Source organism: Heteronotia binoei, chromosome 19 (assembly GCF_032191835.1).
Source record: "Heteronotia binoei isolate CCM8104 ecotype False Entrance Well chromosome 19, APGP_CSIRO_Hbin_v1, whole genome shotgun sequence".
Taxonomy (NCBI): Eukaryota; Metazoa; Chordata; class Lepidosauria; order Squamata; family Gekkonidae; genus Heteronotia; species Heteronotia binoei.
Window position 1 is genome coordinate 2,545,394 of NC_083241.1, and position 25,914 is coordinate 2,571,307.

The window sequence follows — 25,914 nt, forward strand, 5'->3', positions numbered from 1 at the left end:
AAATATCTGCACTGCAAAAGTAAAATGAAGCACATGGGGACAAAAAAACCCCAACTTCATGTATTGGCTAACAGGGTCTGAACTTGCTGAGATGGACTTGGGGACTTAATGGATATCTCAATGGAAGTGTTAGCCCAGTGTGCTGCAGCAGTAGAAAAAGAAAACTCAGGATTGCCAAGTCCAATTCAAGAAATATCTGGGAACTTTGGGGGTGGAGCCAGGAGACTTTGGAGTGGAGCCAGGAGCAAGTATATGTAACAAGCATAATTGAACTCCAAGGGGAGTTCTGGCCATCACATTTACAGGGACCGCACACCTTTTAAATACCTTCCCTCCATTGAAAATAATGAGGGATAGGGATACCTTCTTTGGGGGCTCATAGAACTGCACCCCCGGGAGTGCCCAGCAGACATTCCCCCACCCCGCTTTAGGATGACCCTGAAGCGGGGAGAGGGCCTCCAAACTGGGGGATCCCCTGCCCCCACCTGGGGATTGGCAACCCTAACTTTCAGAGGTTATACTACAACAAAGTTTGATTCCAGTGGCGCCTTTAACATCAACCAAGTTTAATTCTGGGTACAAGCATGCAGGCACACGACAGCTTGTACCAGAATTAAACTTCATCGGTCTTAAAGATGCCACTGTATCAAGCTTTGTTCTATTGCTTCTGACCAACATGGCAACCCACTTGAATCTGGAAAATTGTGTTAACCTTTAAGGTCCGTCTGGACTTGAACTTTGTTCAGCCACCAATTTAAAAGAATGCATACCTCCACAGGAAACTTGGAAACGAGCTTCAGAAGAAAGCTTGCACTAGATGAACCTTGCAAAGGCCTTGCTGGTGTTTTCCATTTCATTGTGCCACAGTGTGAACTGCATTAACATCTGCCCCTCTTCTCACCAGCCAAATGTTGAGTGGAATTTGATATCCCTTCGCTAGATTCTTTCTGCAAGCCTCTCTCTTTCCAGTAGCTCTGGGAAGGGGGATGGAGGTTTTTGTCATAACTAGTCATTTGCTAGAGACAGTTAACATGATCCGTAACTCGATCTGGCTGATGGGACCAGAGGTCAGGCCGGTGCAATTGTTTTGCGGTGGTTTTGGTAACAACAAAATGAATAGTTAATTTAAAGTCAGGCAACTGGAGCTGCTGCTGCTGCCTGCGGAAACTCTAGAGGGGCAGTGCCCTGCATTATGCAGAGGGAAAGGAAAGGTCCCCTGTGCAAGTACCAGTCGTTTCCGACTCTGGGGTGATGCTGCTTTCACAACGTTTTCACGGCAAACTTTTTATAGAGTGGTTTGCCATTGCCTTCCCCAGTCATCTACGCTTGCCCCCCAGCAAACTGGGTCCTCATTTGACTGACCTCGGAAGGATAAGTCAACCTCAAGCCGGCTACCTGACAACCCAGCTTCCACTGGGGATCGAACTCAGGTCGTGAGCAGAGTTTAGGACTGCAGTTCTGCAGCTTTAACACTCTGCGCCATGGGGAAAAATGGCCTAATTCTGTCACAGGGAGCCCATAAAAGAAGAGGCAAATTATTGAGTTTGCCTATAAATATAGACTATATGTCTATAAATATAAGCAACTGTATTTGAGGGGCTTCCTCCCCATGACCCTTGCCTCTGTCATTCATTCATGCCCCCTCCCTTGATCTGGCATAGAGTATCCAATGGTGATTGTTCATCTGCAGTTAAGTTCTCATGCAGGCACCAAGAAAGGCATGCACAGACCATGGCCTGAGCCCAAAAGATTTGCTACTCCCACTTCTGATACGCACTGAGATTACAGTTCGACTCTGCGTTAAAACAGATAGATCCAAGTGGGCAGCTGTGATGGTCTGAAGCAGTAGAGCAAAGTAGGACTCAGGTTGCACCTTTAACAAAGTTTTGGGGCTCATAGAACTGGATCCCCTGGAGTGCCCAGCAGACATTTCCCTCCCCCCGCCACGCTTTAAGTTGGTCTTAAAGGTGCAACTTGACTCCTACTCTGTTCTGCCTTAAAATGCAATTACAGACCAGAGTGCCCCAATTCTACAAGAAGAACCACCTGCAGGCACAGAAGTAGAGCTGAATTTGAACTCAAAGGCTCCTCAGGGGTTTGACCCTGATCAACCATGTTGACTTCAGATAATGTGGGGTGGGCGGCTCACCCTTTAATAGCTGCCCTGGGCAAGTCATCTTTCCCATGCCTTTGCATCACCTGGTGGGTGCCCGAGCCATGGCAATTATGTTAGGGTGTGGAGTACGACTAAGACACATGGACGGGGACCCCAGAAGCTGTGGCAGAAACAAGAGACAGGGCAGAGGTACACAGTGTAGTTCTAAACAGAGACGAAGAAGAAGATATTGGATTTATATCCCGCCCTCCACTCCAAAGAGTCTCAGAGCGGCTCACAATCTCCTTTACCTTCCTCCCCCACAACAGACACCCTGTGAGGTAGATGAAGATATTGGATTTATATCCCGCCCTCCACTCCGAAGAGTCTCAGAGCGGCTCACAATCTCCTTTACCTTCCTCCCCCACAACAGACACCCTGTGAGGTAGATGAAGATATTGGATTTATATCCCGCCCTCCACTCCGAAGAGTCTCAGAGCGGCTCACAATCTCCTTTCCCTTCCTCCCCCACAACAGACACCCTGTGAGGTAGATGAAGATATTGGATTTATATCCCGCCCTCCACTCCGAAGAGTCTCAGAGTGGCTCACAATCTCCTTTACCTTCCTCCCCCACAACAGACACCCTGTGAGGTAGATGAAGATATTGGATTTATATCCCGCCCTCCACTCCAAAGAGTCTCAGAGCGGCTCACAATCTCCTTTCCCTTCCTCCCCCACAACAGACACCCTGTGAGGTAGATGAAGATATTGGATTTATATCCCGCCCTCCACTCCGAAGAGTCTCAGAGCGGCTCACAATCTCCTTTACCTTCCTCCCCCGCAACAGACACCCTGTGAGGTGGGTGGGGCTGGAGAAGGCTCTCACAGCAGCTGCCCTTTCAAGGACAACCTCTGCCAGAGCTCTGGCTGACCCAAGGCCATTCCAGCAGCTGCAAGTGGAGGAGGGGGGAATCCAACCCGGTTCTCCCAGATAAGAGAGCTCTGGCTGATCCAAGGCCATTCCAGCAGCTGCAAGTGGAGGAGTGGGGAATCAAACCCGGTTCTCCCAGACAAGAGAGCTCTGGCTGGCCCAAGGCCATTCCAGCAGCTGCAAGTGGTGGAGTGGGGAATCAAACCTGGTTCTCCCAGATAAGAGTCTGCACAGTTAACCACTACACCAAACTGGCTCTGTCCTAAGTCCCCTGAAGTCAATGCAAAGGGCAGGGCAGGTGCAGGAGGGGGACGAGTCAAAGCTATGCCATAGAGCAGGGGTGTCAAACTCATCTGTTATGAGGGCCAGTTCTGACATAAATGAGACCTTGTTGGGCCAGGCCATGTGTAGTATACCTATTTAAGATTAGATAGCAGAGATAAATGACACAGACAAACATGAAGATTTTTTAAAAAACCCCTTAAAACAGCACCCATTGATCTTAAAGGTGCTTTCTTTGTATCTCTCCCACGGAATCCAGGGAACTGGGCAAAGGAAGCTCTGGCTCTTTCCTTCCCTCCCCAGGGGGCCAGGAGGGGGCAGAGCCAATAGAAGAAGGAGAGGCCTGGCTCAATAGCTCTGCTGTGCGATTGAGAGAGCCTGGCAAAGCAAGCTCTGCCTCCCCACCCCTTGGGGAGGAGTCTCAGCCAATGCAGAAAATAGACTTTGTAGCTCCTGTGCTATTGAGCGAGCCTGGCAAAGCAAGAGAGAGAAGGAAGCAGATGACAGCCAGTTGCTCGGGGGGCCTGACAGGAGCCCTCCCAGAGCCTAATTCGGCCCCTGGGCTGCGTGTTTGACACCCCTGCCATAAAGTTTAGGAGAAACAGAAGCCCCCTGGGGAGGGAGCAACAGGGCATGGATTTTGGCTGTTGGTCATGTGGACAGAAAACCACCCCTTCAGGAAGGACAGTTCCAGGACAGACCAGCCAAGACCAGGTGGAGATGCTTCTGGGACAAGAGATTAGTTTCTTCCCCCCCCCCCCCCGCCACTCCCATGGGACCCAAGCTCGAGACAGGCATTGGGGGCAGGGAGGAAAGGTTTTTTAAAACACACACACACAGAAAGCAAAGACATTCTCCCAAGTCTGCAGACCCCTGAGGGGGCTCAGGACCTTCCTGGGGTCCCAACATGGGGGCAGCAAAGGGATGCCTAGTAGAGACCAGAGCTCCCTTCTCAAACAGGCACCAGAGGCGTGAAGCTATGGTTGCCAGCCTCCAGGTTGGGGCTGGAGATCTGGAATGATGGCTCTCCAGCTACATAAATCGCTTATTATTTAGTTAAATCCCGTGTCCCACTTCTCCTGGACAGAACGGCTTCTTTGGGAGGTGGGTTGCATTATAGCATCATACCTTACCAAGGTCCCACCCACCCCTCCCTAAACTCCTCTCTCCCAGGCTCCACTTTCCAATCTCCAGGTATTTCCAAACCCAGAGCTGGCAACCAGACACAGGCTGGGGTGGAGTAAGCTTTCCACTGAGTTAGGGGGCCAATCGTCCCCCTCCCCCATCGCTTCAGGGGTAGGCCGAGCCCCCTTGCTCGCGCTGACATCCCAGGGGGCAGCTGCTGTTCTGACCTTGCAAATCCCCGCGTGTTGCGGGAGAGCCAAGGGGCAAGGCCTTCTCTGCATTGGCGCCTGTGGCCAAGGCTGCAAATGCGAAGAATTCACCTTTTTGAAACAAAGGGAAGGTGCTGCACGGCCAGCTCCTCCCTGCCGGCTGCCCCAAAGACGCTGCGTCCACCCCAAGAGGCTCTGCAGCACGTCCCCCTTTCTGCTGCCCCCGAGCAGGTGGGGGCAAGGGATCCCCTGGTTTGGAGGCCTTCCCCCGCGTTTCGGGGTCTTCAGAAAGCAGGGGGGGTGTCTGCTGGGTACTCCATTATTTCCTATGGAGACCGATTCCCATACGGAATAATGGAGAATTGATCCGCGGGTATCTGGGTCTTGGGGGGGGGGGCTGTTTTTTGAGGTAGAGGCACCAAATTTGCAGCATAGCATCCAGTGCCCCTCCTCAAAAGACCCTCCGGGTTTCAAAAAGATTGGCCCGAGGGGTCCAATTCTACGAGCCCCCAAAGAAGGTGCCCTTACCCTTCATTCTTTCCAGTGGAGGGAAGGCCTTTAAAAGGTCTGTGGGGTCCCTTGCAATGTGACGGCCAGAACTCCCTCCGGAGTTCCCTTGTGCTTGCTCCCGGCCCCACCCCCAAAGTCTCCCGGCCCCACCCCCAAAGTCCCCAGACCTTGCTTGAATCGGACTTGGCAAGAGCGCGCGCCGGCAGGGGGAGGCTCCAGCTGGCCGGGCTGGCTCCTCCTTGCCGGGGCGGAGCGGAGCGGAGGAAGGGCGGCCGCGAGGAGCGGAGCCAGCGGCGGCCGGGCTCATGCAGGGGGGCTCGGTGCGGCGGCGGGCGGCGGCCGCGGGCTCCTCGCCGGGCAGGTGAGCGGGGTGGAGGCGCGCGCGGATGCCTCCCCGGGGGTCATCTCCAGGGCTGCCAACTCCAGGTTGTGAAATTCCGGGAGATTTAAGGGGGGGTGGAGTCTGCAGAACGCAGAGGGGTTTTTTTGGGGTGGGGAGGGGCCGCCGCAGGGTGAGTCCGCCCTCTCCTCCGGGGGAGGTGTCTGGAGTTGGGATTCCGGGAGATATCCAGGCCCCACCGGGAGGTTGGCAAGCCAGGCACTGGCTCAGGCTAGCTTGTAGTCGCAGCTCCTGAAACGGGATGACACTTTTGGGGGGGGGGGGCGGCCCTGCCAGCTGCATCAGGGCTTTTCGTTCTGGTGGCTCAAGAAATGGTGTGTGCCGCTTTTTTTCTCCAGGCCAGTTTGGTCAGAGATTCTGGAGGTTTCCTTCTTCTTTTTTTGCCATCTTCTGGGCGTGGAGCAGAGGGCACTGGGAGGGGGGTGTTTGGGGGGAGGTAGTGGTGAATTTCTTGCATCGTGCAGGGGGTTGGGCTAGATGAACCCTGGAGATCCCTTCCAGCTCTATGATTCGATGAAGTCTGGCGTCTCCCAGGGTGGCCCCCCTTGAGCAAGAGACAGCAGCCTGGCCAGAGCACTTTGGCCCCTCCCAGAAGACCCTGCAGTGGGGAGAATCCACCTGTGGACTCTCCAAGGCAGTGCTGGTCTGGCACCCTAGGAAAGGCTAACTTCTCAATCCCCTCTTGCACTGATAACGTCACAGAGTCACATGGGGACGCCCAGTTTGGCACCCCCAGAAGGCGGACGCCCTAGGCAATCGCCTAGTTTGGCTAGTGGCAGGGTCGACCCTGATGCTGGTCCCCCAAAGACACTCCTAGTCGTGGGGGCATCAGTTTTCTGGGCCGGAGTCTCCTCAGTCGCCCTCGGTCAGAGCTTCTCCCTGAGAACAGAGCTACAGAGCAAAGTCTCTATTTTCTCCATTGGCTGAGGCTCCTCCCATGTTTTGCCAGGCTCTCTCAATCGCACAACAGAGCTACTGAGCCAAGCCTCTCTTCCTTCTGTTGGCTGAGGATCCTCCCCCTCCTGGTCCCCTGGGGAAGGAAGGAAAGAGCCAGAGCTTCTTTTGCCCAGTTCCTTGGAGCCCATGGGAGAGAGACAAAGAAAGCACCTTTAAGACCAACGAGTGCAAATGTTTTAAGCATGGTTTATTTTAAGTTTTTTTTAAAAAAAATAAATCTTTAATTGTGTTTGTCTATGTCCTTTATAAAGTATATATCTCTGCTGCCTAAGAGATAGGCAGACATGGCCTGGCCCAACAAAGTCTCATTGATGTCAAATCTGGCCCTTATTTATTTATTTTATTTATTATTTATTACTTTGCATTTATATCCCGCCCTCTCCGCAAACTCATTATAACAAATGAGTTTGATACCCCTGAACTAAATGGCCTGTGTGGCGCCTTCCAACTCTGGGATTCTACTATTCTAACTCCAGAGTTATTCTCTTTGCTTTGTCTGGGTCCCTCCACAGGCTACTAATCTGTGGCAAATGCCAAAAAGTTCCTTACGGTGGCAGCCATGTTGGGAGGTTTAAATAAGAACTGCAGAATCCCGAAGTTGGAAGGGGCCATCCAGGCCAACTAGTCCAGCCCCCTGCTCAACGCAGGATCAGCCTAGAGCTTCCCTGACCAGGATATAGAATTACAGAGTTTTATATCTTCCTTTTGTCCCGTGGCACGGAGTGTTAAAGCTCTCTCCTCACAACCTGAGTTTGATCCCGGTGGAAGCTGGGTTCAGGTAACTGGCTCAAGGTTGACTCAGCCTTCCATCCTTCCGAGGTGGGTAAAAGGAGTCCCCAGCTTGCTGGGAGGGGAGAGTGTAGATGACTGGGGAAGGCAATGGCAAACCACCCCGTAAAAAGCCTCCCGTGATGCGACGTCATCCAGAGTAAAAAACGACTGGTGCTTGCACAAGGGACTACCTTTACCTTTTTTGGTACATTATTTGTTGCTCAATCCCTGTTAAATTATATCTTCCTGTTAGATTATATCTTTCTAAAACTGTTGGTGCCATACCTGCTGTTGCCCACTTCTGTTTCTCCTTTAGCAGGCATGGATCAGCCAAAGAGGAGGAGGCCTGCAGGAACTCGCAGTTCCATTTCGACTTGTGGTTTTACTTCACTCTGCAGAATTGGCTGCTGGACTTTGGCCGCCCGATTGCCATGGTGAGTGCCGGAACAGCATCCTTTGTCGCCGCCTAGGGAGGCAGAGAAACAGAGATGAGTAAAGTCGAGCTCTGTGTGGGATTAAGAGATCCAAACTCTGGGCCAGGTGACCTAGCTACAATATTGGCCTTTCCCAAAATGGAGAATTTGTTGTAGGATATTAAATTCCAAAATGGCAGCCAATGGCCAGGTGTGCCTGGTGTGGCAAAAACTCCTCGCTGTACCTTAAAGACATTTCTATCACAGCTTCGATGGACTGCCCTCACTTGATAAAATATGTGTGGTAGATCTACAGTTGACACAGGTCTATATGCATATAATGCACAGACGCACATTCATGGGACGTAGATCACAGGATCAAAAGACATGCAAGCCATACCTGTTTTTTTAACCCCCCCAAAATGAGTCCAGGAGCACACAAAGCTTACCGTATTTTTCGCACCATAAGACGCACTTCCCCCCCCCAAAAAAAGTGGGGGGGAAGTGTGTGCGTCTTATGGAGCGAAGGTACCTACCTTCCGGGGGGGCGATCCGCTGCCTCCGCCTCTGATCCTGGCACTTCCCCCACGCCTGCCTGCCTGGCTCCAGCTCTGACGCTTACAGCAAGCGCCAGGATCGCTCCCTCCGCCCTCCGATCCCGGCGCTTGCTGTAAGCATCAGAGCTGAAGCCAGGCAGACAGGCACGGAGGAAGCACGCTGCCCTCTCCGCAGCCGGCACTCGCAAAGCGCTGGGTTTGCGGAGGGGGCGGGTGCTTCCTCCGTGCCTGTCTGCCTGGCTTCAGCTCTGATGCTTACAGCAAGCGCCGGGATCGGAGGGCGGAGGGAGCGATCCTGGCGCTTGCTGTAAGCGTCAGAGCTGGAGCCAGGCAGGCAGGCACGGAGGAAGCACGCTGCCCTCTCCACAGCTGGCGCTCGCAAAGCACTGGGTTTGCGGAGGGGGCAGCGTGGCGCTTGCTGGAAGAAGCTGGAGCCAGGCAGGCAGGCGCGGGGGAAGCGCCGGGATCGGAGGCGGAGACAGCAGATCACCCCCCAGGGGGAAGGTGCATCCTATCGTCCGGAGCACCTTATGGTGCAAAAAATACGGTATACCAAGGGGAAAAAAACTGTTGGTTTTAAAGATGCCGCTGGGCTCAAACTGTGTTCTGCAGACCAGCATGGCAACACACCTGAACCAAATAACTAAAAATGTATTATTGATCAAAATGGTCTAATCATTCCCTGTGGGGGGAATGGTGCAGAAATACTTTCATAGCAAAAAAAATCATATAGACCCATTTATTCCATATTCTTTAGCAGCGCTGGGGGTGCTGTCTTAGGAAAATAAATAGTAAAAAATAAATATTGTGATTCTTAGAAGAAGAAGATTGGATTTATATCCCGCCCTATACTCTGAATCTCAGTGCGGTCACAGTCTACCTCCCCCCCCCCCCCGCCGCCCGCCAACAACAGACACTGTGTGAGGTGGGTGGGGCTAAGAGAGCTCTTACAGCAGCTGCCCTTTCAAGGACAGCTCCTATGAGAGCCATGGCTGACTCAAGGCCATTCCAGCAGCTGCAAGTGGAGGAATGGGGAATCAAACTCGGTTCTCCCAGATAAGAGTCCACACACAACCACCACACCAAACTGGCTCTCTTAGAATCCAGAAGTCACATAAAAGTAAGCCCTGGAAAAAAGCAAACCAATGAGATTATTTATATGCAAAGAGCACTCGGACTTTTTGAGTAAGTCTACTCAGAATCCCACCCAGGTCTATGCAGTGCCGCTTACTTCCAGGAAAGCATTTTTAGGATTGTACTTGGGTGGTTCCCTCTGAAGAGTCACCCACTTATTATGGGCTGCAGATAGGTGCAGCCCTTCTTTCAGCTAAACATTAGGAAGAACTTCTTGACAATTAGGGCAGTTCCTTGGTGCATCAGGCTTCCTTGGGAAGTGGTGGGCTCTCCTTCCTTGGGAGCTTTTTAAACAGAGGCCTGATGGCCATCTGACAGCAATGCTGATTCTGTGAACTTAGGCGGATCATGAGAGGGAGGGCAGGAAGGGATGAGCCCGTGTTCGCCTCTCGTGGTTCTTTCTTAAATTCCTGGGATAATGCCAGTCATCGCTGTAGGGTCAGGAAGGAATTTTCCTCCAGGCAAGGTTTTTTGTTTCCCCTGGGCATAGAATGGGGGCACTGGGGGAGATGCGAAGTAGTTATGAATTCCCTGCATTGTGCAGGGGTAGGACTAGATGACCCTTTAGATCAGGGGTGACCAAGGGTAGCTCTCCAGATGTTTTTTGCCTACAACTGCCATCAGCCCCAACCAGCATGGCCAATGGCTGGGGCTGATGGGAGTTGTAGGCAAAAAACATCTAGAGAGCTACCGTTGGCCACCCCTGCTTTAGATAACCCAGCCTCTATCGTTCGTTCTTTCAGATTCTGCTTCCGCTAGAATGGTTCCCACTGAACAAACCAAGCGCTGGAGATTATTTGCACATGGCTTACAATGTCATCACTCCCTTTCTTCTCCTGAAGGTAAAGTTTTGTTTGTTTTCAGAATGCCCCACTGGAAAGATAAACCCCAGAGCTGAGTCACAGCCGACTGGCTGGCTAAATTCCCTCCAACGCTTTGGGGTAGAGATGTGGGCATCCCATGGTCAAGAACATTCCCTTCCCTGGTTGTGATGAGTCATACCCAACTTTAGCAACATTAGCAGAACGTGCATCTGAACAAACATAAAGACATCAGAAGAGCCCTGCTGGATCAGACCAGTGAGGGTCCATCCAGTCCAGCCTCCTGTCTCACACAGTGGCCAGCCAGTTCCTCTGGAGGGCCAGCAACAGGGCAGAGAGGCCGAGGTCTTCCCTTGAGAAGAACGTCTGAAGAGTCCTGCTGGGTCAAAGCAGTGAAAGTCCATCTAGTCCAGCCTCCTGTCTCACACAGCAGCCAACTAGTTCCTCTGGAGGGCCAACAACAGGGCAGAGAGGCTGAGGCCTTCTCCCGAGAAGAACATCAGAAGAGCCCTGCTGGGTCAGACCAGGGAGGGTCCATCTAGTCCAGCCTCCTGTCTCACACAGGGGCCAACCAGTTCCTCTGGAGGGCCAACAACAGGGCCCAGAGGCCAAGGCCTTCCCCTGAGAAGAGCATCAGAAGAGCCCTGCTGGGTCAGACCAGGGAGGGTCCATCTAGTCCAGCCTCCTGTCTCACACAGGGGCCAACCAGTTCCTCTGGAGGGCCAACAACAGGGCCCAGAGGCCAAGGCCTTCCCCTGAGAAGAGCATCAGAAGAGCCCTGCTGGGTCAGACCAGGGAGGATCCATCTAGCCCAGCCTCCTGTCTCACACAGTGGCCAACCAGTTTCTCTGGGGGGCCAATAACAGGGCACAGAGGCTGGGGGGGGGGGGTGGAACCTTTGCTCTTTGCATTGCCTTATATAATTGGCTAAGCACATGCCTTAGTTCCCCAAAATGGATTCGCTTTGATAATTCCATTTCTCAGAGTGGCACTGGGGCACCATTGGCCACTGCTGTGCTACAGAGATTCTTCCCAGAAAAAGCCCAGAAGGGACCGCTGTATTCATTGCCTGACAGATCCCGCCACATCTTCCTGCTTCCATGTGTGGATTAGCCCCAGTTCCGGAGGTGGGGGGTGGGGAGGAGTTAAGTTGCGGGGGGGGTCCTGATTGGGTAGAAAGGGGCTGTGAAAATATTTTAAATTACATGGAAGCGAGACTCCCCCCACCCCTTGGAAAAAGCAAACCAATGAGATTAACTGTACACAAAAAGCACTGGGTTTTTCTGAGCGGGAGTACCCTCTCTGGATTTCTGTCACGCAGACGTGAGGTTAGTACCTTCTTCCATACCAGGAGGTAGAATTTGGGACCTTGCAAAGTAGATATCCTGCCCTTAAGTCTGTGCTGTGGGCATAGAGGAGGGGTCACTCACAGGGAAGGGGTGTGTGGGAGGCAGTTGTGAATTACCTGCATTGTGCAGGGGGTTGGATTAGATCCCTGGAGGTCCCTTCCAGCTCTGGGTTTCTGTGCATTAATATTTTCGTCAATTAGCTGTCCTAGGGGCAATGTGGAGCAAGTTGTTCAGGAGGGACCCAGCGGCAATGGGCAAAGCAGGAGTTTCTGGAGGTGGGGGGTGGATTGCCCGGCCTCCAGACACCTTCCCCAGAGAGATTCCAGCTCCCAAAGGTGCATGATTTATTCCAAGCACAGATTTGGAGCAGGGCCTCTCCTGGAGGTGGGGCTGGGACCGTTTTCTTTCTGGACCACGAAGCTCCTCTTTCCTTTGCAGCTCATCGAGCGCTCCCCCAAGACCCTCCCCCGGTCCATGGTGTACATCACCATCATCATCTTCGTCATGGGAGCCAGCATTCACCTGGTGGGTGACTCCGTCAATCACCGGCTGATCTTCAGCGGCTACCAGCTCCACCTGTCGGTCCGAGAGAACCCCATCATCAAGAGCCTCAAGCCAGAGACGCTGGTAAAGGGCGGCTGGGTGGGTCTCTTCCTGGGCTTTTTTTGTAGCAGGAGCTCCTTTGCATATTAGGCTACACCCCACCGATGCTTACTGTAGGCCCTGGAAGAAGAGCCCTGGGAGCTCTTGCAGGATTGGCTACATCAGGGGGGGTGTAGCCTAATATGCAAAGGAGTTCCTGCTACAAAAAAAGCCCTGGTCTCTTCTCTCGGGGCTGTTTCTCTGCCAGCCCATCCCTGCCTTGATGTTGCTCCCATTTCGTTCCTTTCCAGATCGATTCTTTTGAGCTGCTGTATTACTACGATGAATATCTTGGTCATTCCATGTGGTAAGTCTGGCGCAGGATTCATCCTTTCGCTACCACGGGGTTTGAGGCCTTGTTTGGAGAGATGAAAGAGCTTGTTCCCATACAGTATTTTAGCAAGGGAAGAAGCAAGCCTTTGTTTCAGAAGGGGCACCCAACTAGGAGAAGACCACAAGAACATCAGAACAGTCCTACTGGGTCGGACCAGTGGCCCATCCAGTCCAGCAGCCTTCCTCATACACTGGCCCTCCAGAGAGCCAGTTTGGTGTAGTGGTTAAGTGAGCGGACTCTTATCTGGGAGAACCGGGTTTGATTCCCCACTCCTCCATTTGCAGCTGCTGGAATGGCCTTGGGTCAGCCATAGCTCTGGCAGAGGTAGTCCTTGAAACGGCAGCTGCTGTGAGAGCCCTCTCCAGCCCCACCCACCTCACAGGGTGTCTGTTGTGGGAGAGGAAGGTAAAGGAGATTGTGAGCCGCTCTGAGACTCTTCGGAGTGGAGGGCGGGATATAAATCCAGTATCTTCATCTACCACACAGGGTGTCTGTTGTGGGGGGGGGGAGGTAAAGGAGATTGTGAGCCACTCTGAGACTCTTCGGAGTGGAGGGCGGGATATAAATCCAATATCTTAATCTACCTCACAGGGTGTCTGTTGTGGGGGAGGAAGGTAAAGGAGATTGTGAGCCGCTCTGAGACTCTTCAGAGTGGAGGGCGGGATATAAATCCAGTATCTTCATCTACCTCACAGGGTGTCTGTTGTGGGGGAGGAAGGTAAAGGAGATTGTGAGCCGCTCTGAGACTCTTCAGAGTGGAGGGCGGGATATAAATCCAGTATCTTCATCTACCTCACAGGGTGTCTGTTGTGGGGGGGGGAGGTAAGGGAGATTGTGAGCCGCTCTGAGACTCTTCGGAGTGGAGGGCGGGATATAAATCCAGTATCTTCATCTACCTCACAGGGTGTCTGTTGTGGGGGAGGAAGGTAAAGGAGATTGTGAACCGCTCTGAGACTCTTTGGAGTGGAGGGCAGGATATAAATCCAGTATCTTCATCTACCTCACAGTGTGTCTGTTGTGGGGGGGGCGGGGAGGGAAAGAAGATTGTGAGCCGCTCTGAGACTCTGGAGTGGAGGGCGGGATATAAATCCAATATCTTCATCTACCTCACAGAGTGTCTGTTGTGGGGGGGGGGGAAGGGAAAGGAGATTGTGAGCTGCTCTGAGACTCTTCGGAGTGGAGGGCGGGATATAAATCCAATATCTTCTTCTTCTTCTTGCTCTGGAGGGCCAACATCAGGGCACAGAGGCCGAGGCCTTCCCCTGATGTTGCCTCCTGGCTCTGGGATTCAGAGAATCGGTTCCCCTCAGTCACCATGGCTACCAGCCAGTGGCAGACCTGGGATAAGCCAAGCACCAAGTATTGGATTTGCTTCACAACAGGTGTGAATCAGTGTTGCTTTTCCTGGTGCCGGAATTAGGGACTTCAGCAGTCACAGGTGGGCCACACGGTCAAGTGGGCAGACACAGGCTCCCTTTCCCCATGGAAACAGGCCCTCAGTTTGACATCTTCGTTGCTCATCCAGCTGAAGCTTGCAGTCTTCAGCAAGGTTATAGAGTCTGAGATATGCTTGACAATGTGCGGCAGGGGGACAGGGAAAAATCCCAGGCGAAGGAGAGAGAGAGAGATGTACAGGCAGAACCATGCCCTTGGGCTGGTGCTGCGCACCAAGAATGTTGGGGAAGGAGGAGGATTTATACTCCGCCTTTCACTCAGTCTCAGAGCAGCTTCCAATCTCCTTCTCTTCCTCTCCCCACAACAGACACCACGTGAGGCAGGTGGGGCTGAGAGAGCTCTGAGAGAACTGCTCTCGAGGGAAGAGCTCTGACAGAGTTATGACTGGCCCAAGGTCACTCCAGCGGATGAATGTGGAGGAAGAGTGGGCAATCAAACCTGGTTCTCCAGATTAGAGTCCACCACTCCTAACCAATACACCAAACTGGCTTTCCGGTGAGTTTCTCCTCCTACTTTTTTGTTTCTCTCCGACAGGTACATCCCCTTCTTCCTCATCCTGTGCATCTATTTTTCCGGCTGCTTCATTCCCAAGAAAGAAGAACCACAAATCCCCGTCTCAGCGTTGCTCCTTATAGGACCCAGCAGTCTCTATTATTGGTAAGATACAGCTCTGCTTTGGAGAGGGCTGAGGCAGTGCTCAGTTCCTCTGTGGTTAGGTAGCCAGTATTTCGGGGCTCCAGCAGGGATTTGGAGTGCCGTGAGAGGTGCAGAATTTGGCATGGTGCATCCAGGTGACCAGGGCCGGCTTGCCCACTAGGCAAACTAGGCATTTACCTAGGGTGCCAGGAGGGGGGGCATTGAATTGGGCTCCCCCCCATGCCCAAGACAAATGCCTAAGTTTGTCTCTCCGCCGCTGCCCACCCTTCCCTTCCACAGCACAACACTGTGTTCTGCCCACACACACACCCCCGGTGCGATCAGAGGAGCACCATGACGAAGAAGTCCTTCACCCAAAGGGTGATTAACATGTGGAATTCACTGCCACGGGAGGTGGCAGCGGCTGCAAGCATAGCCAGCTTCAAGAGGGGACTGGATAAACATATGGAGCAGAGGTCCATCAATGGCTATTAACACAGTGTACTGTTGGAACTCTCTTTCTTTTTTTTTTTTTCTTTCTTTTTTTTTTTTTTTTTTTTTTTTTTTTAGCTGTCAAATTCTTTTATTGGATCCAATTTAACATACAGAAAAAACAAAGACAAGAAAAAGGGAGCAAAATACATGTACAGAAAAAAATAATATCGACAAACATTTGTCACCCCTTTAAACTAATCTTAAATAAAATAATCGATATGGCTTCTTGCCACTTCCAACTAAAATTTCCGAGTGGAGTGAGACTGTAGAAAGCCCAAGGACAACTACTTTTCCAGTTCGCATCAAACAAATACTTAAAAAGGACTGCTACTATAACAAAGTAAGTCTATAACAGTATACCAAATATTCCATTTATTATATCCGCCCTTTATTCCCTTTCAATTATTTTCTAACCAAGCATAAACCTTTTGCCATCTCTCTACTGCTTTTCCCCTTGTAATACCCTTCATTATATTCGCTAATATATCCATTTCTATCACCGTTAAAATTTTTTGCGATATTTCGTTTCTACCCGGTATAACTTTAGATTTCCAAAACTGGGCAAATAAAGTTCTAACAGCCGTTATAATATATATTGTGATTAATTCATCCTCCGATGGAACTACACCTTTAACTAATGACAATAACATAAATTCTGGTTTAAGAGGGAAATTTACCTTCAATATCTCTGTTAAGATTTTGTGAATCTCCTTCCAATACTTTTTCGCGACATTACAGGACCACCATAAATGGTAATATGTTCCTGTTATTTTTTCGCATTTCCAGCAAAGAGGTGAAATCGCTTTGTTGATTTTATTGAGAACGATTGGGGTAATGTGCCATCTATAGAAAAGCTTTATGAAGTTTTCACGCAAGGCAACTGGCTTTATCATTTTAAAATTATTCTTCCATATAAATTCCCATTGTTCTAATGTGATACTATAACCGAAGTTTTTGGCCCATTTTATCATGACATGCTTAACGGTCTCGTCTTCCAGCTTTATATGAAGAAAATAATTATAGAATTTCTTGATCGTTTTTCCAGTTTTAGCTGTTATTAATATGTCGAAGTCAAAATTTGGCTTAGTAAATCCTTTATTTTTGTCCAAATTAAACTTGGCCACGATTTGCATCATCGTCCACCAATCTAATGCAAGCCCACCGGCTTCTAATTCCTCCTTTTTTCTCAATCTATTTTCTTCATCTAAAATATCCGAATATCTCATGGTTTTTTCTGGAGACCATAATTTCGGATGCATCGTGGCCTCCACCGGGGATATCCACCTAGGTGTCTTGTCATAAATTTTATTCTTAATCTTCAGCCATGTCTTCAGTAAAGCTTTCCTCACCAGGTGTCTTTGAAAGTAAGTTTGGGGCTTAGGAGCATACCACAAATTAGAATGCCAACCAGCCTGTAAGTCGGCCCCCTCAATTGTCAACAAACGTATATTCTCTAACATGACCCATTCCCTCAGCCAATCTAAAACACAAGCCATATAGTAAATCTTGAAATCCGGGAGGCCGAGACCACCATTTTCTTTTATATCTGTTAAGTTTTTCCAACTAATTCGTGGTTTTTTCCCTTGCCATACAAAATTTTTAACTAAATAATTCAACCTGGTAAAAAAACTGTCCTTCACAGCAAAGTTGGCCGTTTGGAACAAAAAAAGAACTTTGGGTAAGATTATCATTTTAATTAATGCCACACGTCCCATGAACGATATTTTCAACTTTTCCCATTTTTTAAACAAAATAGCTATTTCTGATAGGAGAGGTTCAAAGTTATCTTCGTAAATTGTGCTAGCTTTTGCCGATATTATTATTCCCAAGTATTTTATTTTAGTGACCCTTTGAAATCCTGAACTCCTTTCCAACTCTGAAATATCCAAATCGGAGAGATTTTTGGCTAAGAATTTCGATTTTTTTATATTAATCTTTAAACCTGCTACTTGACCGTATTCTGCTAGGTGAATTAAAAGCTGCTCCATTGATTCCCGTGGGTTTTGCAAAACAAATAACATGTCATCCGCATAACTTAACACTTTATAATTTTCTTTTCTTATTTTTATACCTTCAATTCGGTTGTCTTGCCTAACTATTTGAATTAAAAGTTCCAAAGTAAAAATAAATAATAAAGGAGACAGGGGGCAACCTTGTCTGGTTCCTTTTCCTAGCTGAATTTTTCCTGTTAAATCCCCATTTACTATTATCTTTGCGTATTGATTGTCATAAATTGTCCGAATATTATTTACAAAATTATCTCCGAAATTGGCATGCTGTAATAACTCCAACATAAAACTCCAGTCGGCGTTATCAAAAACTTTCTCCGCGTCAAGAAACAAAAAAGCCAACTTTTTATCGCTATTCAGTTCTGCATATTCCAAAAAATTAAATAACATTCTAGTATTTGTCCTTAAGAGTCGTCCAGGTATAAAACCTGTTTGATCCGGGTGTATAATATCTTTAATAATTGTTCTTAGTCTATTTGCTAGAATTGTGGCAAAAATTTTATAATCTATATTTAATAGTGATATAGGCCGGTAGTTTGTGATATCATCGGGTTCTTTATCTGGCTTTGGAATAAGAACCACATTACTATGGCGCCATGATTCAGGGATGAGTGCCTTATCCCAGACCTCGTCAAGTAAATCCTTGAATGGATCTATTAGAATATCTTTGAAAATTATATAATATTCTGGGGGTAAGCCATCTGGTCCCGCTGCCTTGTTACTCTTGATTTTACCCCAAGCTTGTACAGTTTCAGCCATAGTTATCGGGCCTGACAGTGACTCTCTCTGATCTGCTGTTAGCTTTATCCTATTTTTATTCCAAATATATTCCCTTTGCATTTCTTCACTTCTCTCCTCCTTAGTATATAATTTTTTATAAAATTCTTGTACGATATTTTTCATTTCCTGTAAAGACGAAGTATTCTGACCGTTATTATCTCGTAGAGTTTTGATCACTCTTTTCTCTCTCTCTTTCCTTACTCTGTAAGCTAACCACTTGCCCGGCTTATTAGCATTTTCAAAGAAATATGCTTTAGAATATGCTATCTTTGCCTCCATCTGTTGCAAATAACATAAATGTACTTTATGCTGTAAATTTCTTATCTCCACTCTAAGCTCCTGCAGTGAGGGTTTTACCTTTAATAAGGTTTCTTTATGTTTAATTAAATCTGTCCATTTTAAAACATCTTGTTTATCCTGTCGTCGTTTTTTTGCATTATAACTGATAACAAGCCCCCTAAAGTAGGCTTTACTAGATTCCCACGTATTTGTCATCGAAACTTCCTTCTGCGTATTGAGTTTAAAAAAGATCTTCATTTCTTCAACTATATATTGGATAAAGTTCTCATCCTTCAACAATTTTTTATTCATTCTCCAACCTGTACTCTTCCTAACCACATTTAAGGCCAACATAACGGGAGAATGGTCAGCTATTGTGGAGGGGAGAATATCAGTTTCAGCTACCAATTTCATTAAGCCAATCGAAATCCAAATTGAGTCTATCCTTGACCAAGATCCGTGTCTGCTTGAGAAGAACGTATAATCTCTTTTTTTCGGATTAAGGGTGCGCCAGACATCAACTAGGGCAAATTCATCCACTAATCTTAAAAAGTTCTCGGGTAAGATGTTACTCCTGTTTTTCTTAGATTTCTTTTTACCATTTCTGGGACTTCGATCTAACTCTGCATTTTCAACTGCATTAAAATCGCCTAAAATACAGATATTCTCGTATTGGGCCCTATCCACTTTGGTATATAATTCTTTAAAAAACACACTTTGATTTACATTAGGTGCATACAAATTAACCAAAAGGAACTTATTAGAATCCTTTATTATTTCAATAGCTTGCATCCTAGCCTCATTGCCTTCGAAAATTAGATCCGCCTGCAACCCGCCTTTAACATAAGTCACCAGACCTCTCTTTTTCTTGACGTCTTCGGAAGTAACAAATGCTTTACCCAATTTTTTGTTATGTAAAAGAAACTCATCTTTTTTCCTGATATGTGTTTCTTGAACACACACAATATCCGCTTTTAATTTAAATAGTTGTAAGAAGGTTCGTTTCCTTTTTCTGGGTGAATTCAACCCATTTACATTAACAGATATAATCTTCAAGTTGTGTGCCATGCTGTTTTCTTATTAACTATCTAAAGGTTCTTTTTCTTTCTCTGGGACCTAGTCTCTCTAATTGAGTCTTCAACCTGCAAAACCTCACCCTCTTCCCCTTCCTCTGCATCCAAAAGTTGATATTCCTTTTGTGAGTCTATGAGTACTATCTGGGCCTCTTGCTGCCCCCTGTTTTTCTCTTTTTGTCCATTTACACTATACACTTTAAGGAATTCCTCTAGTTTATCGATAGAATCTATCCTGAATCTGTTATTAAGATACGTGAAAAACAATCCCTCTGGCAACAACCACCTATACATAATACCTTTTCTCTGCAAAGCTAGAGCCAAACGCCTATACTCTTTTCTTTTAGATCTAATCAGCCAAGGAATGTCCTTCATAACCTTTATCTTGACTCCTTTGATGGTTAACTGTTGGTCTCTAGCTTCCCTCCATATCTTTTCTTTGACCGTCCTGCGAACAAATCTCACGTGCACTTCTCTACTGAAACCATTCCTTCTTGCATGTGTAGTACTTACTCTGAGGACCCAGTCTATTTCTCTTTCCGCTTCGTTCTGCTCTATAGACAAAAGATCTGCAAATGTCTCAGCCATTAATACCACCAAATTCTCATTCTTTTCCTCCGGTATATTTAAAAACCTTAAAGAGTATTCAGCTTGACTCATCTCCAATTGCATAGTTTTAGTCTCTAATTTAACCTGACCTCCTTCCAGTTCTTCTACTTTACCTTCCATTGATTTGAGTTTACCTTCAATAGATTTTGTTACCCTAACTACTTCGATTATGTCCTTCCTGGTATCACCAAACTTATTATCCAGACAATCCAATTTAGCCGCCACTCCCTCCATCTGATTTGTCAAGGAGTCCTTCAGTTGATTTAGTGCTTCTAAAAAATTTACTTGAATATCTTTTAAAGCGTCCTGGGACAAGGCTGCCCCTACCGCCTTCGGTTGGCCTGGAGAAAATTTTACCTTCCCTGCCTGAGACATTTTCTTAAATCAGTGAGCACAGTTTCCCACAAGTCTGAATTGTTACCTCTGTAAAGCAAATTCCTATAGAGAGGGACTCAAATAAACATAACCTTCCCACTAACGAAGCTGTCATAAACTACCTTCCCACCCTACAATTAAACACGTCCCACCTTGCTGAATTCCCAAACCTCTCCCAGCACTCCTTTCTAGATAAGACTAGTAGACTAGTAGACTATTAATCAGAAGAAACAATCCACAGACCCACCAGCATCACATAAACGCAGTAGTTGAAACCCCTCCCCGACTGATACCCTTTTCAGTCCTCTTTTACGTAAACTTCCTTGCTTCAGAAACTCCCGTCGACTTTTCCAATAGATCTTATTCTTCGCCTTCTAGTCGGTCCGAACCTCCACAACAGCAAACTACTTGCAGCAAACAGCAAACAGTTTTCGTCTTTGAACTGCCAGTAATCAACCTGCCGAGTTGCCACTGTCACTCCATACAATGTGAGCTTAGGAACGCCCCGGCACAAAATAAAGAATGGAGCGTCTCAGCGTCCTGTCGACCCGGCGTCCTGACGTCTTTGTAAGTTACGTGCGTCGCCACACCTTCCGCGCCGCAACGTATTAACCCTCTAGGGAAATTCTTCCTCACGTCGCCGAGTTTGACGCCCTGACGGAAAATGTGAATTGAAGCGTTTCGGCGTCCTGACGTCCTGATGGGCTACGTACGTCGCCTCCCCTTCCAGGCCGGAGCGAAATTAACCCTCTAAGTTGCGCAAGGGTAATTCTTCCTCACGTCGTCGGGTTAGAAATGAGTGGTATATCTGCCGAGCAGGACCCTTGCGGAAAACACAAAACTCCCGAGTGGACCTAAATTTTTCCGAACTGACAAAGTTCCTCCAGACCTTCTCTTTAACGCCCCGGGAGAGTGCCTTCAGCCGGTACAGCCTCTGCTCAGCCTTCCCAAGTCGAAACTCCCCGGAAAGTCAAATTCAGCCTTTCAACCTTTCAGCCTTTCAGTCTTGCACCGCAACCATCGCTCTACCCATTTCAGCGACCCACCATAAACCGACAGAATGCTTCTAGAAAATGCGAAAGGTAGGTATCCAAATAATAAATCTCAAAACCGCAAGTCTCTTCACAAACGCCCTCCACAGCTCACCTCCATTATCCGGTGGCTAGAGCTAGGTCGCCATTGCGCGCTTCCAACCTCGGTGTTTGAAGATAGGTAGAACACTTGGAGACTGCAAATTCGAGTCCCCACTATTCTCCAGGCTCTTCTTACCCACCCCCCCTTCAACTGGGGAAGGTGTGGACGCTGGGTCCCCCTAAAAAGGTTGGAAATTCGGCTCGTCTTGAGGAGCTCTCTCAAAACGCTGCCGCAACACCCTGCCGGAACCGGAACCCCCCGGAACTCTCTTTCTGGGGCAATGATGCTCTGTATTCTTGTGCTTGTGGGGGCACAGTGGGAGGGCTTCTAGCCCCACTGGCGGACCTCTTGATGGCATTTGGTTTTTTTGGGTCACTGTGTGACACAGAGTGTTGGACTGGATGGGCCACTGGCCTGATCCAACATGGCTTCTCTTATGTCTGGGGCAAGTGATGCTCTGTATTCTTGGTGCTTGAGGGGGCAGAGTGGAAGGGCTTCTATCCCAATTGGTGGACCTCCTGATTGCACCTGGCCTTTCTTGGCCACTGTGTGATGCAGAGACTTGGACTGGATGGGCCATTGGCCTCATCCAACATGGCTTTTCTTAGGTTCTTACATCTGGGGCAGTGATGCTCTGTATTCTTGGTGCTTGGGGGGGGGGCATAGTGGAAGGGCTTCTAGTGTCCTGGCCCCATTAGTGGACCTCCTGATGGCACCTGGGGTTTTTTATCCACTATGTGACACAGAGTGTTGGACTGGATGGGCCATTGGCCTGATCCAACAGGGCTTCTCTTATGTTCTTATGTGACACAGGGTGTTGGACTGGAGGGGCCACTGGCCTGATCCAACAGGGCTTCTCTTATGTTCTTATGTGACACAGAGTGTTGGACTGGAGGGGCCACTGGCCTGATCCAGCATGGCTTCTCTTATGTTCTTATGTGACACAGAGTGTTGGACTGGATGGGCCACTGGCCTGATCCAACATGGCTTTTCTGATGTTCTTATGTGACACAGAGTGTTGGACTGGATGGGCCATTGGCCTGATCCAACATGGCTTGCTTATGTTCTTATGTGACACAGAGTGTTGGACTGGATGGGCCACTGGCCTGATCCAACACGGCTTCTCTTATGCTCTCATGTTTGGGTCAGTGATGCTCTGTATTCTTGGTGCTTGGGGGGGCACAGTGGGAGGTCTTCTAGTGTCCTGGCCCCACTGGTGGACCTCCTGATGGCACCTGGTTTTTTTGGCCAGTGTGTGACACAGAGTGTTGGACTGTGTGTGACACAGAGTGTTGGACTGGATGGGCAATTGGCCTGATCCAACATAGCTTCTCTTATGCTCCTATGAGGCTTGGCCCTACCTGCTTCGACAGGGCCTGGGTTTCTTCTAAGTTCCTTGAAGAGCATGCTGGAGAATGTTCGCTCCCCACTCACTTCCGGAGCACAGTGCTGTGTTGCGGTGCTATGGAGGGCAGGTGGTGGCGGGGGGGGGGGCAGTGGACAGGGAGCCTGCCTGAGCTGCCACGCACCCTAGGGCCAGTACTGCAGGTGACACAGTGTATCCAGGGGGCAGGGTTGGGCTGGCAGCAGAGCAAGCAACGAATGAAATCTTCTTTCCTGCATAAGAAACAGTTGGTGGTCTGTTGCTTATGGAATATAATCTTTTAGGACAAGGGGATTAGCTAAATTGAGAGTGGAATATACATGGATCAACGCATGGTCTGATCTGCTGCTACCAGTCGGTAGATCAGAGCATGTGTTGATCCATGTTGTAAAAAACAGAGCTGTGGCTCCGTGTAGCGTCGGGAGAAAGAGGCTGAGGAAGAACTGATAAGTGAAACCGTGAGGACTCCTTTCAAAAGCTGGTCCGTATTCTCCACCCATGATTAAAGACTCCACCCACGTCTTCACTAAGACTACTGTGAAGAGGCCGTTGTTCTTTAAAGACTGTTGAAAGACTTTGTGGGAAAATTTTCTAATATTGAGTATTTGGTGTTCCTTAGTTCTGGTTTTATTTAGTTTGCACTAAAAAACACATATTTACACACTTGGCGTGAGAGTTTCATTGTTTCCAGTGGTTATTATATATAGCTCCTTTTTGACATCGGCTCCAGTTGTATTTATCAAAACTGAGAATGGAAGGCTCCTTCAGATGCTTAATTCCTTAACATACACTGGAGGTCTCTGTTGATCAGACTTTAATGTGCGGCTTTCATGTGCAGTTCTTCCAGATAAGAGTCTACACACTTAAACCACTATACGAAACTGGCTCTAAGGGGAACACAAGAAAGAGCTACCTTCTCATACGTGCTCTGACCCCCTGCGTCGTTCTTTCCCACTGCAGGTATCTTGTCACCGAAGGTCAAATCTTCATCCTATTCATTTTCACCTTCTTTGCCATGATGGCGCTGGTGATGCACCAGAAGAGGAAGGGCCTGATCCTGGACAGCAACGGCCGCTTCCTCTTCTACTCCTTCATCATCACACTAGTCCTCATCGCCCTGTGGGTTGGCTGGCTCTGGAACGACAAGACCCTCCGGAAGAAATATCCCGGCATCATCTACGTCCCGGAGCCCTGGGCCTTTTACACTTTGCACCTGAATAATCTGCACTCCCCCATGGAAGAGAACGTTTAGCTTGCGGGGATGCCTTTTTGGAAATGTTCTCAGCGTGGGGCTTGTTCTGGTGGAAGCATCTTTGCTGCAAACCCCATTGTATAGGGTAGGATTTTGTTAAGGGAACAGGCGGGACTTTATTCCTCCCCCCCATCTCAGCGGTTGATCCTGGTTTGGCTCAAATGAGCGTGATGTCGATCTGATTCCAGTGGGGTCACTGTGTTGATTTGAAGCAGCAGAACAAAATTTGGCTCCGGGGGCCTCTTGAAGACCAACCAAGTTTTATTTTGGGTATAAGCTTTTGTGTGCAGGCTCAACAGTGGCACCTTTCAGACCCACAAAGTTTTATTCTGGGTATAAATCGATGGTGCGGTCTCATTTGGAATACTGTGTGCAATTCTGGTCACCGCACCTCAAAAAGGATATTATAGCATTGGAAAAAGTGCAGAAAAGGGCAACTAGAATGATTAAAGGTTTGGAACACTTTCCCTATGAAGAAAGGTTAAAACGCTTGGGGCTCTTTAGCTTGGAGAAACGTCGACTGCGGGGTGACATGATAGAGGTTTACAAGATTATGCATGGGATGGGGAAGGTAGAGAAAAAAGTACTTTTCTCCCTTTCTCACAATACAAGAACGCGTGGGCATTCAATGAAATTGCTGAGCAGTCGGGTTAGAACAGATAAAAGGAGGTACTTCTTCAGCCAAAGGGTGATTAACATGTGGAATTCACTGCCACAGGAGGTGGTGGCGGCTACAGGCATAGCCAGCTTCAAGAGGGGGTTAGATAAAAATATGGGGCAGAGGTCCATCAGTGGCTATTAGCCACAGTGTGTATATATATATGTGTGTGTGTGTGTGTGTGTGAGTGTATATATATATATATATATATATATATATATATATATATATATATATATATATATATATATATATATATATATATATATATATATATATATATATATTTGGCCACTGTGTGTTACAGGGTGTTGGACTGGATGGGCCATTGGCCTGATCCAACATGGCTTCTCTTATGTTCTTATTTAATTATTTTATTTTATTTACCTTAAATTCGTATGCCGCCCACTCCACACATGGACTCTGGGCGGCTCACAATCATAACACAACAATAACAATACCTTATGATTTTAAAAGCAAAAACATATAAACGATTTCTAAATTTAAAACTTAAAAAATGGTGCTATAAAATTTCTTACAAAGGTGATATGAGCTTTGGTGTGCACTTACGCCCGGAATAAAACTTTGCCGGTGCCACTGGATTCAAATTAGGATCTGGGAAACCCAGGTTCAAATCCCTGTTTTGCTGCTCAGCCTCATCTACCTTACAGGGCTGTTGTGAGGAAAAGGGGGAGAAGAGGAAGACTGCTGCGTTGGGTCCCTCTTGGGAAGAAAGGTGGGTCATAAAGGAAATAAAAACAAACCGCTGCCTAGTCTCTTACTTGGAAGCAAATTATGCCGCATGCCTTATGCAGACGCCAGTAAACTTGCACAGAGGGGCAGCCTTGGTTTGTCATGCAGTGTTTGGGTTGTAGGGAGAATATTTGCCCACTCCCCCAGTTTTGTTCCACCACTGAACTTTAAAAGTTGTAGTTGGCTTGAGCTCTGAGCTTCAGGGTTTTCTTGTGATTCTTGTCCTTCCAGCTTGGAAGGGAAGCTTTTCAGAAGGTCGTGATAGTTAGCATTCCAGAAGCCAGAGAAGAGCCCCACAGACTTCTGTACTACAGTTGGTGCTTGGTGCTATAATTCCCCCCCACTCCCTGTTTCCCATTTCCCCTGTGGTGGAGAGCAGAATAAACTATGCATAAGAACATAAGAGCCCTGTTGGATAAGACCAGGAAGGGTCCATCTAGTCTAGCATCCTATCTCACACAGTGGCCAACCAGTACCTCTGCAGGTCCAG

General features: G+C 48.2%; 1 protein-coding gene across 2 annotated transcripts; it reads left to right on the forward strand.

Annotated features, from left to right (window-relative positions):
* The first annotated feature begins 5,458 nt into the window (after positions 1–5,458).
* CLN6 (CLN6 transmembrane ER protein) lies at positions 5,459–24,031 on the forward strand. 2 transcript variants are annotated; one of them, XM_060260132.1, is made up of 7 exons: positions 5,459–5,515; positions 7,602–7,716; positions 10,130–10,228; positions 11,995–12,183; positions 12,450–12,505; positions 14,522–14,644; positions 23,722–24,031. In XM_060260132.1, exons 1-7 carry the CDS (start codon positions 5,460–5,462, stop codon positions 24,011–24,013), a joined length of 930 nt encoding a protein of 309 aa, XP_060116115.1. In that variant the 5' UTR covers position 5,459; the 3' UTR covers positions 24,014–24,031. The 2 variants fall into 2 exon arrangements, with proteins under 2 accessions (XP_060116115.1, XP_060116116.1); XM_060260133.1 differs by having other exon boundaries at positions 5,485–5,515; positions 7,599–7,716.
* Positions 24,032–25,914: the final 1,883 nt, after the last annotated feature.